Source organism: Gymnoscopelus microlampas, assembly GCF_963454915.1.
Source record: "Gymnoscopelus microlampas genome assembly, chromosome: 3".
Taxonomy (NCBI): domain Eukaryota; kingdom Metazoa; phylum Chordata; class Actinopteri; order Myctophiformes; family Myctophidae; genus Gymnoscopelus; species Gymnoscopelus microlampas.
The window spans coordinates 44,972,433-44,991,629 of record NC_139940.1 but is presented as its reverse complement, the minus strand read 5'-3'; the positions used below and the strand labels follow the sequence as shown (position 1 = coordinate 44,991,629).

Here is a 19,197-nt window from a genome sequence, read left to right as displayed (position 1 = left end):
TTCCAGGGACCCCTGTTCGCTTAAAAATATATATATATATTCAAAGATTTGCACACATTTTCACATTTTTTCTAAAATAGCACATCTACAAGCTCTTGGGAAAATATGAGAAATATGAGCTTGTACATATGCTATTTTTGAATAGCCAACGAAATCTAAAAAAATGACACCGACGCGTTCCCGGTCTGAACGGGTTAATGTTGGGCTGATTAGGAGCTTAGGGCGCTGGCAACTCAAATAGAGCCAACGGGCGCGGCAAAACGTCAGCGCTAACTCACCTTAGATTAGAAGCCCCGCGGACCCGGCACCCGGTAACACCGGCTGACACCTTCAAAGCAAGAGGCGCCACGGCGGCGGCACTGGCATTTCAATTAGCCCCCCCCCCCCCCTCGCTTTCCACCTCCGCTCGCCGTAGCTCCCCGAGTCCGGACAACCACCCCATTTTCCCCGTGAGAACATCCATCTCCTTTATTCCCATCATCGCCCCCCCCCCCATACCCACCCAACCCCTCCCCCCCGGTGGTTTAATCTCCCACTTTATTCCTTCTCACACCTTTTATATATAGTACCGGACATCATGATGTAAGTTCATTATGTAAGCCAGTCAGCGAAGTCAGAGAGCCCACAGGTTTTGTGAGGGTCGTCTCTGATACACTTTGATGCAGAGGCCGCCGCCTATTTTTTAACGGGCTGCCATCACACAGAAGGAGCTCTTTCCCCCTTTTTTTTGGAAAGAACACAGAGGTTTTAATAGGTATGACAGTTACAGAATGGCACAATTCAGCTCATTAGAACAGTGGGTTTTCAACCCCGTTTCATATCAAGGTCCATTATTTATTGGGCGTTTGAGCCCCGGACCACCATTTGATGAGAGTTAGACTCTCAGACCCAAAACTTTGCATATTTTGTTGTCGTTTGATAAGATTTTGTCCACAATTCCATGCTGTTTTGATGTTGGTACGATAGGAGAGACAACAGGCAAACGTTGATCCAAATAACAATTATTTAATTAAGTAATGCAGATGTTTAACAATAATTTAACTCTTGAGGGCGTAAAATGAAACCAAATGGACCCGTACGGGTCCATTTGGTTTCATTTTACTCTCTCAAGAGTTAAAGATCTATAAGGGTCCATTTGGTTTCATTTTACGCTCTCAAGAGTTAAAGATCTATAATCTATAAGTTAAAGATCTATTTGGTTTCCAACTCTCCATCATTTGTCTGGGGACCAGCTGGAACCCCCTCAAGGACCACTGGTGGTCCCGGGACCACCGGTTGAGAACCACTGCATTACAAAAGTAAGAGGAGGTAAACATTCTCCAGCATTTAAGCGCTTAAAATAAGTCTGTCTTAATTGATGTTCTAGAGTACCTTCAGGCAGTTCAGAGATCACAGCTGGCTCCTTGCACACCTTATTTATTTATGTATTTATTTATTTAAAATCAATCTGGTTTTTGATGCTGCTCTCTTCTTTGTGTGACATAACACACAAGTACACTCTTGGAGTCTAACACAGTGGTTCCCAAACAAGCTTAAAGGGATATTTCACTTTCAAAAAACTTTTGGTCATTTTATCGTCTACTCAGGCTTTTGTGAGCCCCCCAGACAGTTTTTAAGTTGCTTCATTCATTATTTAGATATTTGATATTCATTTTATCAGACACGCCCCCTTCCTATACAAACCCATTATAACTTCAAATTATATTCATCGAAAACACCCGTCCTTTTTTCTGGTGACTCACCCTGCCCTCCTAATACGCGAGGGGGCCGTGTTTTTTCGATAACTTTTTTCATCTATTTTAAATATTTTTTGGGGAAAATGAAAGAAATTAAATACATTAAAAAAATTAAATAAAATAAATGAAAAAAGTAATCGAAAAAACACGGCCCCCTCACGTATTAGGAGGGCAGGGTGAGTCAGCAGAAACAAGGACGGGTGTTTTTGATGAATCTAACAGGTTCAAAATTGAGTTTTAAGTTATAATGGGTTTGTATAGGAAGGGGGCGTGTCTGATAAAATGATTATCAAATATCTAAATACTAAATCAAGCAACTTAAAAAACGTCTGGGGGGCTCACAAAAGCCTGAGTAGACGATAAAATGACCCAAAGTTTTTTTGAAAGTGAAATATCCCTTTAAGACCAAAAAGAGAATTTTTGCCCTGGACCCAAACTACTGAAAATTGCAGATCTACAAGCTCGCAACGCATCGCTTCACACCACGTTGCAAGCTTGTTTTTTTTTTCCATTTATTTATTAAAAAAATAAAATAATACATTCGAAAAACATTGGATTTTTTTTTTGTTTAAACTTACTCAATACTCGCAACCCATAAAAAGCGGTCTGCGACCCACAAATGGGTGCCGACCCACTGTTTGGGAAACAGTGATCTAACACACTAACGCACACACACACCGTCTGACACACAAAGCACGGGTTGAGAGATACCGGCCGTAATGGGCTTTCTTCCTGGTGCCACCGAGGCCTGGCGGGGCTCTGACCTCTATTTGGACGCCCAGAGAGAGAGAGAGAGCGAGATAAAGCCCTGTGATGAGGAAGCCATTAAAGCTAAGGCCAGGTCACAGGCAACAGCACAACACACATCTCCATCACCACCCGTGTGTGTGTGTGTGTGTGTGTGTGTGTGTGTGTGTGTGTGTGTGTGTGCGTGTGCGTGCGCGCGTGTCTGTGTATTTTGTCGATGTTGTACAGAAAACGTGTATCTCCATATCAGTTCAACTTTTTACGTCATTTATTCTCGTAGATGAATGCCCGACTTTATCAAACAAGAGTGTTGCACAAAAGTAGTGAAATTGCGACGCATTGTGAGCTTGTAGAATGTCTATTTTCACTATTTCTGACCATTTTCGACTCAATTCCCTGAAAAGTAACGTTTTTAGGACATAGGGGGTTTCCGAACCGACAGCGTGTGTGTGTGTATGTGTTTGCGCGCGCGAGCACTCACGCACCACTCCGGTGCTGTGTTGGTAGAGTTGTTTTACTGCGTGTCGTAAAACAGAAGGGAGAAGCCGTGGCGGCCGTCACACCCAGTTAACTACCGAAATTGAGCCGATAAGACGTAAAAAAAACACTGGTGTTATTCTTTAAGAGCAGGTATTACTTCAGTGAGACGCATCATCCCCCTCTCTCTGTTACTTTTATCTGGCTGCTGGTACAACATGATCCTTCATGTCATGATGTGCAGCTCCTCCTCTCACCCCTGACGCCCCCCCCAACATCATCGCTGTCGGGGGCAAACCTTGTATGTCCAAAACTGTTCCTTTTTTTACATTACTACTGAATGATGCAAATAGCGAATGCAAGCCCCACCCTGTTCAGGGTTGCCAGATCTGCTTATCATAATTTCCCCGCAAGATTTTTTTTTTGAAAATAGCCGATCTACAAGCTCACAACGCGTCGCTTCGTGACGCGTTGTGAGCTTGTAGATCTGCTATTTTCAAATAGCTGATGTATATGTTAAAGTGCTCATTGTGGCCCATAGTCGCTTCTTTTGGGCTGGTTTTCCTAGACCTGGTTGCTTGCTTCTCTCAGAGAATCTGGCAACACTGAATATAAGCCCCACCCCTATGCAATACCTGTTTTCCCCGTCAGAATAACCGCTGTAACCGTATGTCTGTCTGTCTGTGACCCTTTTATGCCCATATATGGAGGTATCTATATCTGTCTGCCCTTGTCCCTTTTGTGTGCATATATGGAGGTCCCTGATGGTCTCAGTTATATGACCATATATGGGCATACCCATATATGGTCTACCCAACACCAGTGGAAGGGTAAGGACTAGGCCAACTGTATATTAACGTACTCTACTGTTCAGATTAAAGTCTGGGCAGCTCAGTCGGTAAAGCATTCACCTTTAGACCACAAGGTTCTGGGTTTGAGCCTGCACACTGCCGACTCAGCAGTTTGAGCAGGACGGCTTGAGTAACTTAAGACGTGCGGACGGTATAAGTACTGGTAGCTGATAGGTGATGCGCTCCACCTCAGCATCATCCAGGGGTTTAGCAGCACATTGAAAAGGGGGATAGACACCCTCGTTCTCGGCTGATACCGACGATAAGACACTCCGACTTATACTTACTTACTTATACTGCGGCACCCTATGAGCTTGCAGATCCGCTATTTTTGAAAAATCTTGAACATTTGTGCATGTATTGTATTTTTAAAGGGAATTGTTTTGACTCAAATCTTTGCTTCTGGGGGTTCCCTAGAACAAAATATTTTCAGATGGGGGTCCGCGGCCAAATACATATACTTTTGGGGATCCCCTTGACGTGTAAAAGTTTGAGAACCACTGATATAGACATTTTCAGAAAACTGTACGGATTTAGAAGACATTTATAGATGCGTTCCCGGATTGAATGGGTTAAAATAAGTTCTCCATTGCAGCTTTAAAGCTGAGCTACCAGCAGTGTTGCCAGATACTGTGAGAGAAACAAGCAACCAGCCCAAAAGAAGCGACTATGGGCCACGTGAGCACTTTAACATATACATCAGCTATTTGAAAATAGCAGATCTACAAGCTCACAACGCGTCGCATCGCGACGCGTTGTGAGCTTGTAGATCGGCTATTTTCAAATGAAATCTTGCGGGGAAATTATAATAAGCAGATCTGGCAACCCTGGCTACCAGGCTTTCCTCTCCTTCTCCCTATACCCATGATATCTTCATCTCTCACTGCTTGTTCTGCTCTCTCTCTCTGTTCTATCTCTATCTCTCTCTCTCTCTCTCTGTCTCCTCTCCTCTGCCCTTTTCCCATCGCCCTCCTCTCTCTCTCTCTCTCTATAACCTCTGGACCTCTCTCTCTCTCTCTCCTCCAGGTCCAGCGCTCCAGGAACAAGCAGATGAGGGAGATGTTCCCAGAGGGCTTTGGCATCCACCACGCGGGCATGCTGCGCTCGGACCGCTCCATGATGGAGAGCATGTTCTCCAGGGGCTACCTCAAGGTGCTGGTGTGCACGGCAACGCTGGCCTGGGGGGTCAACCTGCCCGCCCACGCCGTCATCATCAAGGTTTGAACCCACTCGCCCACTCGATTGCCTTATGTTTTGCATTTCTTTGCATTGAGCCTGCTTTAACCCATTAAGACCTGAAGCCGATTCTACATGCCTCCTAAATCTCAACAGTTTTCTAAAAAACCTATGTTTCTATATCAGTGGTGCTCAATCTTTTTCACGTCAAGGACCCCCAAATGATATGTATTTGGCCTCAGAGCCCCATTAAAATATGTTGTTCCAGGGACCCCCAGAAGCAAAGATTTGAGTTAAAAATGTTCGCTTTAAAAATATATATATATTCAAAGATGTGCGCACATTTTCACGATTTTTCAAAAATAGCAGATCTACAAGCTCATAGCGCGGCACTCGGTGCCGCGCTATGAGCTTGTATATCTGCTATTTTTGAATAGCCCAAAGTGTAAAATAATGCTTTTTAGCTCAAATCTAAAAATGACACAGTTCCAGGTCTTAATGGGTTAAAGTGGCACTATGTAACTTTTTGTTTTTTATGAATAAAATGTAATTTTGTCCAATCTGTATGGTAGAGTATGTTAATACAATATAACTGATACAATTGGGGTGGTTGTATTTTGTCTCCCTGCTCTTCTATTGACACAGATTTAGATTGTGTCAATAGAAGAGAAGAGACACAGGATCTGACACGAATTTTGACCTGATGGTCAAGATTCAATGTACACTCCGAGCAAGCAGGCAGGCTCTATTACAGTGGTTCTCAACATGTGGGTCGGGAACATGAATTTGGGGGGGGTCCCCAGAGGACAGTGAAATGATCATTTAAGGACTTTTAAGACTTTTTTTAATACCAAGAATACCAAGAAGACCATTACTGCATCAAAAGTAATCATCAAACTATACTATAAAAACTGCTCAAACATTGGCCAAATTGTCAAATAATATTGTGAAAATAGCAGATCTACAAGCTCACAACGCCTCGCAGTGCGAGGCGTTGTGAGCTTGTAGATCTGCTATTTTCACAATATTTATGTGGAACTGAGTGAAACTAAGTCCCCAGTTAAAATATGACTATTTTGGGGGGTCACGGCCTGAAAAGGTTGAGAACCAGTGCTCTATTAGCTCAATGATAAAAGATTCAGCACTTGCGCATGAATTCGGGTTCAAACCCTGGGTAGAAGAGGAAAGTTACATAGTAAGGCCTTTTTATCATCACATTGTCTGCATTGTCATTTCTCATAGTATAGTAACAATATGCACTGTTTGGTTGATTTCTCACGGGGGGTGACGGGTCAGTCACATTCCCTCTGGCACAGTGCTTTGCTTTCCTTGCCGCCTTTGCCAGCCAAGAGCGATGATGGGGAAGGGAAGGGCTTTATAATCGGTATAATCCCCCCCCCCCTCCCCCCTCCCCATTTCTCCCCCTCATCCCTCTTGTTTCCACGGCAACGAACAACAAACAGGGCACTCAGATCTACGACGCCAAGCGCGGCTCCCTGGTGGACCTGGGCATCCTGGACGTCATGCAGATCTTCGGGCGGGCCGGGCGGCCGCAGTTCGACAAGCACGGCGAGGGCACCATCATCACCACGCACGACAAGCTGAGCCACTACCTCACCCTGCTCACCCAGCAGAACCCCATCGAGAGCCAGTTCCTGGACACCATGGCGGACAACCTCAACGCAGAGGCACGCACGAACGCACCAACACGCGCACGCGCACATACACACACACACACACACACACACACACACACACACACACAGGGCTGTCACAATTATGACATTTTACTTGACGATTACCGGTAAATGTTGCTCAAATAATTGTGACAGCTATTTAACCCATTAAGACCTGGAACTGTGTCATTTTTAGATTTGAGCTAAAAAGCATTATTTTACACTTTGGGCTATTCAAAAATAGCAGATATACAAGCTCATAGCGCGGCACCGAGTGCCGCGCTACGAGCTTGTAGATATATTGTAGCTATTTTTGAAAATTTGTGAAAATGTGTGCAAATCTTTGAATATATATATTTTTTATATTTAAGCGAACATTTTTAACTCAAATCTTTGCTTCTGGGGGTCCCTGGAACAAAATATTTTGATGGGGATCCGCGGCCAAATACGTATAATTCTGGGCGTCCTTGACATGAAAAAGATTGAGCACCACTGACAGAGAAACATAAGTTTTTCAGAAAACTGTTGAGATTTAGGAGACATGTAGAATCGGCTTCAGGTCTCAATGGGTTAAAAACAATTAAAAAACAGAAAATAAAGGGATATGACTCGTGAGTCACATGTGTGAGTCCGCGGCCCCCAATATGGTCCCAACCCAGTGTTTGGGAAACAGTGGACACGACACACACCCTCGTGCACATGAGTCATTCATAAAGGAATGACGCATAGTCGTTTCCTTACTACTACTCCTTAGTTAAAAGCTATGGCAACATGAATATAATGGCCTGTCAACCTGCCTCACAGTTGTCCAGATTGTAGCGTGTTCTGCTGCTTAATGAAGCGAGGCGCCAGGAAGGAAGCCAGCAGATGGTGTCTGGTTAGACACTGACAGTGGTGGAAGGAAGAAGTACTGTACACACATTAGTTTTACTTTAAGTAAAAAGTGCAGTAGCAATGTAGAAATATTGGGCCTCATTCACTAAGCTTGTTTATGCCCATATTTTGTACTTATCGGCATTTACGCAACTTCCCACCTTTGACTGCCAGAAATAAAACATTGTTTGCTAAGCCACTGCCAGCAATTTTTTAGTGAAAAATCATAGAATATTCATCTCCAGTATGATCGATCCCCCGATCGCTTTAAAAGACATAGCCGAGTCTCGTGGAATCTGGGGGGGAAAGCGTGCCGTTAGCGAACAATATCCTGTCCGACGTAGGACACAATATGTTGTTCATCCAAAGTCAATAAAGCGTGATCTGGTACATAATCTATCGGCGTTCCTGGATTTCAGCGTCATAATGTTACCTCAGTAAAATGTGAAAAGCCTTGTATAATATCCCTGCCACGTTTTATTTGCCTATCATTTGGTCGTGGGGTTAAACTTTGTAACTTCTTAATTTCTTTATTAACGTTCAGTTGATCCATCTCACGATCAAGGAGGAAGACTCTCGCTTCCAGACAGAACAGATGCACAAGTTGTCTATGCGGGGCGAAACGACACGTCGTAATCTTTCAGATTACAGACTGTTATTTGGGTTATTTCCAGTTGCCTTTTATGGTGTTAAATGGGGCGTGGAACAATGCAAATGATCGACGACTACACGGGAACACGCGCTTGTGACTTTCAGACAAAAATGAGATGCACCTCTGATCCGTACATAGCAGGGAATCATTATGTGAATCGCACGTCAATTTGTGCTTAGAGAAAATACACACCCCTTTAGTCACTTCATTTACACACTATTTGCAAACGGCTTAGTGATACCCATTGTGTTCCAAGTAAACGTGCTGTATTCAAAATTTCACTTGAGTAAATGTACACAAGTGTCGGCATGACAATATACTTGAAGTGCCAAACGTAAAAGTGCTCATGCTATTTAACATCGTATTTAAAAATGTGTCCATTTAGCAAAAATAGCCAAAGTTTAAAATAGGCCTTAAGTAAAAAGTACAATATTTGCCTCTGAGATGTAGTACAGTATAAGTATAAAGTATATACTGTACAACAAATGGGAATACTTAAGTAAAGTAAAAGTACCCCAAAATTGTACTTGAGTAAATGTATTTATTTACTTTCCACCTCTAGGCAGTGATTACCTCCCTGATACCTTCAACCTCTGCTTATAGTGCCCTATGCATGACCCCCCCCCCCCCAACACACACACACACACACACACAGTAATACCCTGAGGGTAACACTTGCTATGCATCCCATGTCTATGATGCATCGTAAACATACTTATAATGTTTCACAGAGCTTTTAAAAAGTTGTGGAATAAAATGACCCCCCCCCCCCCCCCCATTATTGTGGTTGGGAAATAATCTTTTTAATAACTTTGTCTGGTCCAGAATTATTGTTTTGTTTACCTCTGTAAGCCCATGGCCGCCATTATTAATGTGCGCTTCCGTGTTTATTGGGTAAGGTACTTTCTTTGCCCATAAAGGATGCTTGGAGGCAGCCATCAAGTTACTGTGTTCAATGTAGTCTATTCTATTGCACCTTTAGCTCTGGGAGTGTACACATGTAACCAAATGGACACGTAGGGATACATTCGGTACAATCTCTGGCACATACACTCACACCCACTCTACCATTGAGCGGATGCTCAATGTTGTGGTTAATTTTGTGCAAATCATTAGACAGCAGACAATTGGACTCGAGTCATAGTGACTCGACTCGAGTCTGACTCGAGTCACATATTTGACGACTTGCGACTCGACTCGGACTTTGAATGTAAAACTTGCGACTTTGACTCGGACTTGGAAGGTAATAAGACCAACGAGACTTGAGACTCGACTCGACTTGCTTAGCCAATGACTCCTGACTCGACTCGACTTGCTAGCCAATGACTCCTGACTCGACTCGACTTGAGACAAGATGACTCGTGACTTGTTTTGTCATCGGAGTTCCCCCCGCATAATAAACAGAGCAGTTGAGATTTCATTCGGCCAGATATTTCTCAATTTTACTTGAATTCTTATAATTTTAATGTTTATATGATCCGTAAAGTTTATATTTTCATTTGGTATCAGTCATGAATTTATTATAATTTATTATAATTTATTATCTTATTTTCTGTCATTTATTTCCACGCGCAATGGCGCTTAATAAACAGAGCAGTTGAGATTTCATTCGGCCAGAACTTTCTGAATTTTACTTGAATTCTTATCATTTTAATGTTTATATGATCTGTAAAGTTTATATTCTCATTTGGTAGCAGTCATGAATTTATTATAATTTATTATAATTTATTATCTTATTTTCTGTCATTTATTTCCACACGCAACTTCAAGCCATGGTGCGTAGATACATAACCGGAAAACTCGCCCCAAAACACCATTGCCCCCATTTCTTTTCGCGGACCAGCGGTTCTTGTATTCCTGTATTTGTTTTACTGAGGATAAGGTTCGAAATACGTTTATGGTTAGCCATGTTATTAGTTTTACTGATGTTACGTTTAGGAATAAGGTTAGGGTTAGGCATAGTTTAATGAGGTTACGTTTAGGAATACCAGGTGAATATCACTGGATTTCCCCCGGGGTGACTGTTTTGGGGCGAGAGTTTTGGTGTTCGTCTGTAGTGGGCAACAGCGCATGCGTCCGCCATAATGCTATCAGGATCAGATTATTAGATATTATTATCAGATATTAGAAGTATATTGGGTACCAAATATACTTATACAAAGACGTTTTACTCTTGGAAAGGTTTACTCATCCATTCATTGCACTGACCCAAGTTTATATATTTGTAGGCCAGATGACTGTAGGCCAGATGAGGGTTGTGTGTGTGTATGTGTGTGTATATATATATACACACACACACACACACACACACACACACACACACACACACACACACACACACACACACACACACACACACACACACACACAGTTATGTTTCCTTTTTATACGTATATCTAGGTGTGCCCTGGGATCTTTTGGCTATGCCAGGTGTGCCAAAAAGGTTGAGAAACACTGCTTTAGTGTAATTTAGCCTTTCCCTTTCTAACTAAATGATCAGATATGTAATGTTGTAATGGATAAATGAACAGCTTTATGCTGGTTTAATTCTTGACTTTAAGATACGGTTTCTCTCTTCAAGATATAAACCTGAGTGCTTTGTGGGTGGGCTGGGGAACAATAGTAGTGAGGGACTTGACACAACCTTGTGACTCGACTTGTGACTCGGCTTGACTTGCCAACAACAGAAAGACTTGGGACTCGACTTGGACTTGGGACCAAATGACTTGGGACTCGACTTGGACTCGGACCGGAGGGTATAGGATTGACTTGGGACTCGACTTGGACTTGGGACCAAATGACTTGCGACTCGACTTGGACTTGGGACCAAATGACTTGGGACTCGACTTGGACTCGGACCGAAGGGTATAGGATTCACTTGGGACTCGACTTGGACTTGGGACCAAACGACTTGGGACTCGACTTTGACTCGGACCGGAGCGACTTGAACAATACTCTGTTAGACAGTATTCTTGGATTCAGAGTTTCTCTAGAGAGACACTGTATACAATCTCATCCATATGCATCTTTAACCCATTCAGACCGGGAACGCATCTGTGTGTCATTTTAAGATTTCTTTGGCTATTCTAAAATAGCAGATCTACAAGCTCGTAGCGCGGCACCGAGTGCCGCGCTACGAGCTTGTAGATCTGCTATATTTGAAAAATCTTGAAAATGTGTGCAAATCTTTGAATATATATATATTTTTTCCATGTCAAGGACCCCCAAAATGATATGTATTTGGCCGCGGACCCCCATCTCAAAATATGTTGTTCCAGGGTTTGCTTTAAAAAATATATATATTCAATGATTTGCACACATTTTCACGATTTGACAAAACAACAACAAAAAGAAAAACGATTTACAAGCTCATAGCGCGACACTCGGTGCCATGCTTTGAGCTTGTATATCTGCTATTTTTTAATAGCCCAAAGAAACCTAAAAATGACACAGATGATCCTTTCCTGACTTACATGAATCCTCACTGGACACCCTTCCATAAGGAAAGACAAATTGACATAATCATTCATTTATTTATAGTACCGAATCACGACAAGTTATAAGAAGACACTTTACATAATAGAGCAGGTCAACACCATGCGCTTGAATTCCCCCATGACCAAGCGCTTGGCCATGACGGCAATGGAAAAAAAAAAACCTCCCTCTTAACCCATTGAGACCTGAAGCCGATTCTACATGTCTCCTAAATCTCAACAGTTTTCTGAAAAACGTATGTTTCTATATCAGTGGTGCTCAATCTTTTTCATGTCAAGGACCCCTAAAATTATATGTATTTGGCCGCGGACCCCCATCAAAATATTTTGTTCCAGGGACCCCCAGAAGCAAAGATTTGAGTTAAAAATGTTCGCTTTAAATATATATATATTCAAGGATTTGCACACATTTTCACGATTTTTCAAAAATAGCTGATCTACAAGCTCATAGCGCGGCACTCGGTGCCGCGCTATGAGCTTGTATATCTGCTATTTTTTAATAGCCCAAAGTGTAAAATAATGCTTTTTAGCTCAAATCTAAAAATGAGACAGTTCCAGGTCTTAATGGGTTAACGGGCAGAAACCGCGAGCAGAACCTGGCTCTAGGTGTGCGGCCATCTGCCGTGACATAAGAGAAGCACATCATTTATTTATGGGTCCCCTGACCGCACAAACCAAGGTTGTCTTTTGAAGAAGAGCGTGCCAGTGTTAAATAATTCACAGTGTATTCTCTGTGCCTGTATTTTGGTTTTGTTAGTTGGCATCGCTGCCGGTTAGAGCCAAGGAAAGTCTTCTTAACGTCTGTAACTGTGTGCGTAAGTTAGCCGTCTTTAGAGAACGTTGTGCTAAGACCTGATGCTTAATTCATTAAGACCAGTAACGCATCTGTGTCATTTTAAGATGTCTTTGGCCATTCTACAAGCTTATAGCACGGCACCGAGTGCAGCGCTATAAGCTTGTAGATCTGCTATTTTTTGAAAAATCGTGGAAAATGTGTGAAAATCTTTGAATATTTATATTTTTAAGGCAAACTTTTGTAACTCAAATCTTTTCTTCTGGGGGATTCTACAAATGTCTCATAAATCCTAACAGTTTTTTGAAAAAACTTATGTTGCTATAATCAGTGGTTCTCAAACTTTTTCATGTCAAGGACCCCCAAAATTATATGTACTAGACCATACCCGGTGAAGTGTGTAGGCGAAAGTAGTTGCAATCGTGGGGTTATTGCATGTCCTGTCGCGTGAGCAGTGTGCTTCCCCAACTCGTTTCACTCAACTCGCCTGTCTCTCCCCGCACCCTCCCCGCCCCCCGCTACTGAGACCGGGGGTAAAAAGTCTGCGCTGTTGACACACAGGCGCGACGCGACGCATGCGCAGTTTGATCAAGAGTCCACCATTGTTTGACACATAAACGCTAATAAGAAGCTGAGATTTGATGAAATTGAAAAACGGCCTTCACAGTTAAGTTCAGATGGTAATGGTCAATGGCTGTGTGCAAAATCAGAGCAATTGGTCCAGCCACTGAGGAGAACCGGGTAGCTTCACCTACTCCCACTACAGACAGAGGTTACTAGAATTATAGTAGGATTTTGCCGCGGACCCCCACCTCAAAATGTGTTCACTTTAAAAAAATATACATATTCAACGAGTGCCGCGCTATGAGCTTGTAGATGAAAAATCGTGAAAGTTTGTGCAAATATTTGAATGTGTATATTTTTAAAGGGAACATTTTTCACTCAAATCTTTGCTTCTGGGGGGTCCTTATTACAAAATATTTTGAGATGGGGGTCCGCGGCCAAATACAGAACCACTGATATACAGTAGAAACACGTTTTTCAAAAAACCTGTTTTACCTGATTTAGAAGACATTTTGTAGAATCCTTCAGAAGCAAAGATTTGAGTTTAAATGTTCACCTTAAAAAATATATATATATTCAAAGATTTGCACAAATTTTCACGTTTAAAAAAAAATAGCAGATCTACAAGCTCATAGCACGGCACTCGGTCCCGAGCTATGAGCTTGTAGATCTGCTATTTTTGGAATCGCCAAAGAAATCTTAAACTGACACACAGATGCGTTCCCGGTCTTAATGGGTTAAACCAGCCTTTTTTTAAAAACATCAGCCTCTCCTGCCCAAAGTAAATGTTTGGGCTGTGCGTAGCTTTCACCGATGCTCTATACAGCTCAACTATTGTGAGGCTGGTTTGGAGGGAGGCCAGGCGGGGGAGATGATGTCGTACATCAGGCGACATGACACCCTAGCTGAGAGCTTTTTCTCCCCGTGATTACAGGGATCTGTGATTGCAGAGCCAGTCAGCACTAGCATCGATTAAACCCTAAAACCCTTTGTTGTTTTTACTGCCGTTGATCAATTGGTGGTTTGCTCTCAGATTCATTTTGACAAAGAGAGTCACCAGGACTCCGACTGTTATCTATTAACAGCATAGCAACATACAACATGCAATGAAGGAAAATCATTGCATTGTATATCTAAAAAATAATTTTAACATCAAATATAGTGTCTCTAAATATATAAATATAACCTTTAATTCATATCTCTCAGCAGCCGTCCCTAGCTTATACCAATTCAATTCAAAGGGGCTTTGTTGGCAGGAGAAAACGTACGTTTACATGACACTTTATGCATACCTCCATCATAACAATTCCACAGTGGTGGAAAAAGTACTAACATTTCTTACTTAAGTAAAAGTAGGAATACTGCAATATACTGTAGAAATACTCTGTAGAAGTCCGGAATTCAAAATTTACTGGAGTAAAAGTACAAAAGTATTGGTATCGAAATGTACTTAAAGTACCAAAAGTAGAAAGTACTCATTATGGAGAATGTCCCATTTCACAAGTTTTCTAATGTATAAAATGTATTAAAATCTTTTGAAAATAGCAGATCTACAAGCTCACAATGCGTCGCATCGCGACGCATTGTGAGCTTGTAGATCGGCTATTTTCAAATGGCTGACATGTATAGGGCTGAAGTGGATAATGTATGTTTTGTAATGGTAATCAAATTCTACAAAGTAACGAGTAAATAAAGTTTTAAAATAATTGTAGTGGAGTAAAAGTATAATATTTGCCTCTGAGATGTAGAAGAAGTAGAAGTAAAAAACTTGAAAATTGGAAGTACTCCAGTAAAGTAAAAAATTACCTCAAAATTGTACTTGAGTACAGTACTTGACTAAATGTACTTAGTTACTTTAACACCACTGCTATTCCATAATTCCACTAGTGGGGATTTCAACTGAAATAGCTTGCATTTCCTCAACCGTCCACAAGATGGTAGCAGAGACTAATGGTGAGAGTGTTAATGTCTCCTCCAGGTTGCTCTGGGGACGGTCACCAATGTGGACGAGGCGGTGAAGTGGCTGAGCTACACCTACCTCTACGTCCGCATGAGGGCCAACCCACTGGTCTACGGCATCAACCACAAGGCCTACACGGTATGACGTGTTACTTAGGCTCCCTCTCTGCTGCTATTCTGCTACTCTGCTATTCTGCTGCTAGATCTGCTTTTCAAAAATAGCAGATCTACAAGCTCGTAGCGCGGCACCGAGTGCCGCGCTACGAGCTTGTAGATCTGCTATTTTTTTGAAAAATCGTGAAAATGTGTGCACATTTTTAATGTATATATATATTTTTTTTTAAGCGAACATTTGTCAAATATTTTGTTCCAGGGACCTCCAGAAGCAAAGATTTGAGTTACAAATGTTCGAATATATGTATTCAAATATTTGCACAAAATGTTCAAGATTTTTTCAAAAATAGCAGATCTACAAGCTCATAGCACGGCACTGGGTGCCGCGCTACGAGCTTGTAGATCTGCTATTTTTTAATAGCTCAAAGTGAGAGTGTAGGCCTACACTTGTAACCAAATGGACCCTTGGTTATATCCTCGACTTCCATGGTGAGCATCATGGAAGTTGAGAATGTTTTCACCAAAGCATACAGATTCAAGTTCATCTTCTCTCAAGTTCTCTCTCTCTCTCTCTCTCTCTCTCTCTCTCTCTCTCTCTCTCTCTCTCTCTCTCTCTCTCTCTCTCTCTCTCTCTCTCTCTCTCTCTCTCTCTCTCTCTCTCTGCTCATCCTGCCTTTCACTTAAGTTGCCTTACATTAATGCTAACTCACCAAAAAGTTCAAATTCACATTCCTTAACTCCAGCTTATCTGAGCCACCTGTGTGTGTGTGTGTGTGTGTGTGTGTGTGTGTGTGTGTGTGTTGATTGAATACTTTATTAGTCAGAAAGGTAAACATTGTTTCCATTGTGGTCCTATTATATGTGTGTTTGTGTAGCGTTTATAAACGAACACAATTGGCCCGTGTCCGGGGAGGGAAGCCGGGCGGGCGAGGAGGGTGATATTTATCGTTGCACGTACTCCTACGGGCTGGGGGGGCGGCGCCTGTCAGCAGGGAGTGTTGGGCGGGAGGAGTAGGACGAAGGCTATAGAGACACACGGCCGGAAACGGAAGGCCTACAAATTCACGCCCACTTTTGAGATTGCGCCGCTACTCGGGGTCCGTTAGAACGATGAACTGCAGCTCTCAATGCATTCACTATGAGAGGACATGAGAGTTAGCCTACTTTTAAAATATTCCTACATTAACTGGAGACGATATTGATTTAAATAAAAATATGTTTCCAAATGTATGGAGTGTCTTTGTCAACATATCTTCTTGTTTTCTTAATAGTTGATGTGTTTCACATTTAATTTGCCACTTTAACGAGTTACCCATAATGTTAACACAGCAGAGGGTAGACGGCAGACAGACAAGTTGTCGCATTTCAGTGACATCACTGCCTTTACGAGCGCGGAGCGCGCGGAGCGCTGACCAGTGGTGTACCCACACTGTAGAGGCAGGACAGGCAGTCGCCTGCCCAACTAAGATCTCGCCTCCCCTAAAAAAAATTTTTTTTAAAACCTGAAAATGTGTCATTGTGTGCTTAATGTCCTCAAAGTCACGCATCCAACAAGCTTTGAACTGAGCAGATTGGACCTCTGTTCCAGAGATAATGACCAAAACATATTGTAAACGGACACTTTCGCCAGTTTTCTGGGTATTGAAAACCTCAAGGGATGCGTCCGTGACGTATATACCATGCGACCACTTGAACTCTAAATCTCCGATGCTAGCGGTTTTGACATACTGATGGAGTATATTATAGTATATTGTGGGTAGTATATCGAGATGACAGATATGGGACATTAAAAAGGACAAATTAAACAAATGGGACAGTTTATTAGAACACAAAAAAAATCGCTACAGCTTCAGTAGTTAACCAGTGAAATTACGGTATTTTACAATGCCTCTCATAGAGATTGCATTGAGAGCTGCAGTTCATCGTTCTAACGGACCCCGAGTGTCAAAAGTGGTCGTGAATTTGTAGGCCTTCCGCTTCCGGCCGTGTGTGTCTATATGTCCTCCTGGTGGGGGCTCCTCACTGGTAGGTGAGTGTGACAACACACAGAAACGTGTGTGGGGAGGAATTAATTAGCATAACGACTAAATTGGGGAGAAAAAAACTAAAAGTCAACATGAAACAAAAGTAAAAGCGAATGAACAATGAAAGTGTAAAAACCTTGCTGTGTGTTCCAGATGGACCCAGGCCTGGAGCTGTACAGGAGGGAACTGGTCACAGCAGCCGCCAGGAAGCTGGACAAGGCCCGGATGATCCGCTTTGAGGAGCGTACCGGATACTTCTCCTCCACGGACCTGGGCCGCACCGCCAGCCACTTCTACATCAAATACAACACCATAGAGGTACTAAACATCACTTCTACATCAAATACAACACCATAGAGGTACTATACATCACTTCTACATCAAATACAACACCATAGAGGTACTATACATCACTTCTACATCAAATACAACACCATAGAGGTACTAACTACATAAAATACAACACCATAGAGGTACTATACATCACTTCTACATCAAATACAACACCATAGAGGTACTAAGTACATCAAATACAACACCATAGAGGTACTAACTACATCAAATACAACACCATAGAGGTACTAACTACATCAAATACAACACCATAGAGGTACTAACTACATCAAATACAACACCATAGAGGTACTAACTACATCAAATACAACACTATAGAGGTACTAACTACATCAAATACAACACCATAGAGGTACTAACTACATCAAATACAACACTATAGAGGTACTAACTACATCAAATACAACACCATAGAGGTACTAACTACATCAAATACAACACCATAGAGGTACTAACTACATCAAATACAACACCATAGAGGTACTAACTACATCAAATACAACACCATAGAGGTACTAACTACATCAAATACAACACTATAGAGGTACTAACTACATCAAATACAACACCATAGAGGTACTAACTACATCACTACTACATCAAATACAACACCATAGAGGTACATCCAGTGGTGTACTGTGGAGTTTTGTAATTAGTGGAGCGCTACGTCACGCGCACGTGCACACGCTCACACATACACGCACACGTGAGCAATCGCCGATTGAAATAACCTCTTTAACATGTGGCCTATTAACCCACAATATTTATCGAATGTTGTTCTATTTACTTGCATAACGGGGACACTTTAGTGTCGTCGTATCCGTTCACCTTGCAGTCGTCACCTCTGTAATTCAATTCATGAATCCATTTATCCAAACGTTCTCTTTGGACTCCTTCAGAACATCTGACAGTAGGCCTACACAATACAGCACTTAACGCATTCACTGACAGGTATTCATTCCGCCACTGCCAGCGTTTTTACCTTATTTTGACGACCCACGGACGCCACGATGTGGACACGGATGTAAACAAAAGCTGTCTGGGGGGAGGGGGAGGGTGTCTAATATCCACCGGGAAAAAAAAACATTTTTACCGTGATAGTCCGTTCTGTTTGTTTTCATCAAAAAAAAAAGAAGAAATCCGAGCTAGATGTGTTTTTTTTTACATTGGAGTCAACGGAGTGACTTTCTTGGGATGACGTCATTTCTGGAGGTGCGAAAGAGGCGGTTGTTTCTGATCGATACGCGAGGTAGAAGCACTCTCACGGGCACGCGAGCAGCTCAAAACAACCGGTCCAAGGCTCTGAACTAGTAAAGCTAGTGGCGCTCGACTGCGCCCCACCACCTCCAGTACACCCCTGGGTACATCTGCTGTGATACAACAACATAGTATATCTCCGCCCGAACAGCCACGCTTTAACAAATAGATGCTTTGCCGTGCCAACAGCACCTTGCAGGTAGAGTGCTTGTTGTTTACACCCCACTCCATCAGATTGTGAAGTGTTAGGATAGATAACCGTGCAGACTACTTTTTTCAAAAGGCACACATACTACGTCTCATACACTGTTGTTGTTGTTGTACTACTGCAGCATTGTTTAGTTCTCCTCGGCGTTGCTGCCATGGAGATAGAGGCCTCATAAGGTCATTTGCATTGCGTGATCGCCTTTATCTGTGTGTCTCTCTCTCTATATATATATAGTATAATGA

At 42.3% G+C, this 19,197-nt stretch overlaps 1 protein-coding gene across 1 annotated transcript in view; it reads left to right on the top strand.

The window, feature by feature from the left end:
* ascc3 (activating signal cointegrator 1 complex subunit 3) overlaps positions 1–19,197 on the top strand; it is a 293,488-nt gene that overhangs the window by 187,129 nt on the left and 87,162 nt on the right. The window contains exons 17-20 of the mRNA XM_084052068.1: positions 4,838–5,029; positions 6,451–6,675; positions 15,018–15,137; positions 17,290–17,454. Of these exons, the coding sequence (XP_083908194.1) occupies positions 4,838–5,029; positions 6,451–6,675; positions 15,018–15,137; positions 17,290–17,454 (702 nt within the window). The remainder of the gene's footprint in view (positions 1–4,837; positions 5,030–6,450; positions 6,676–15,017; positions 15,138–17,289; positions 17,455–19,197) is intronic.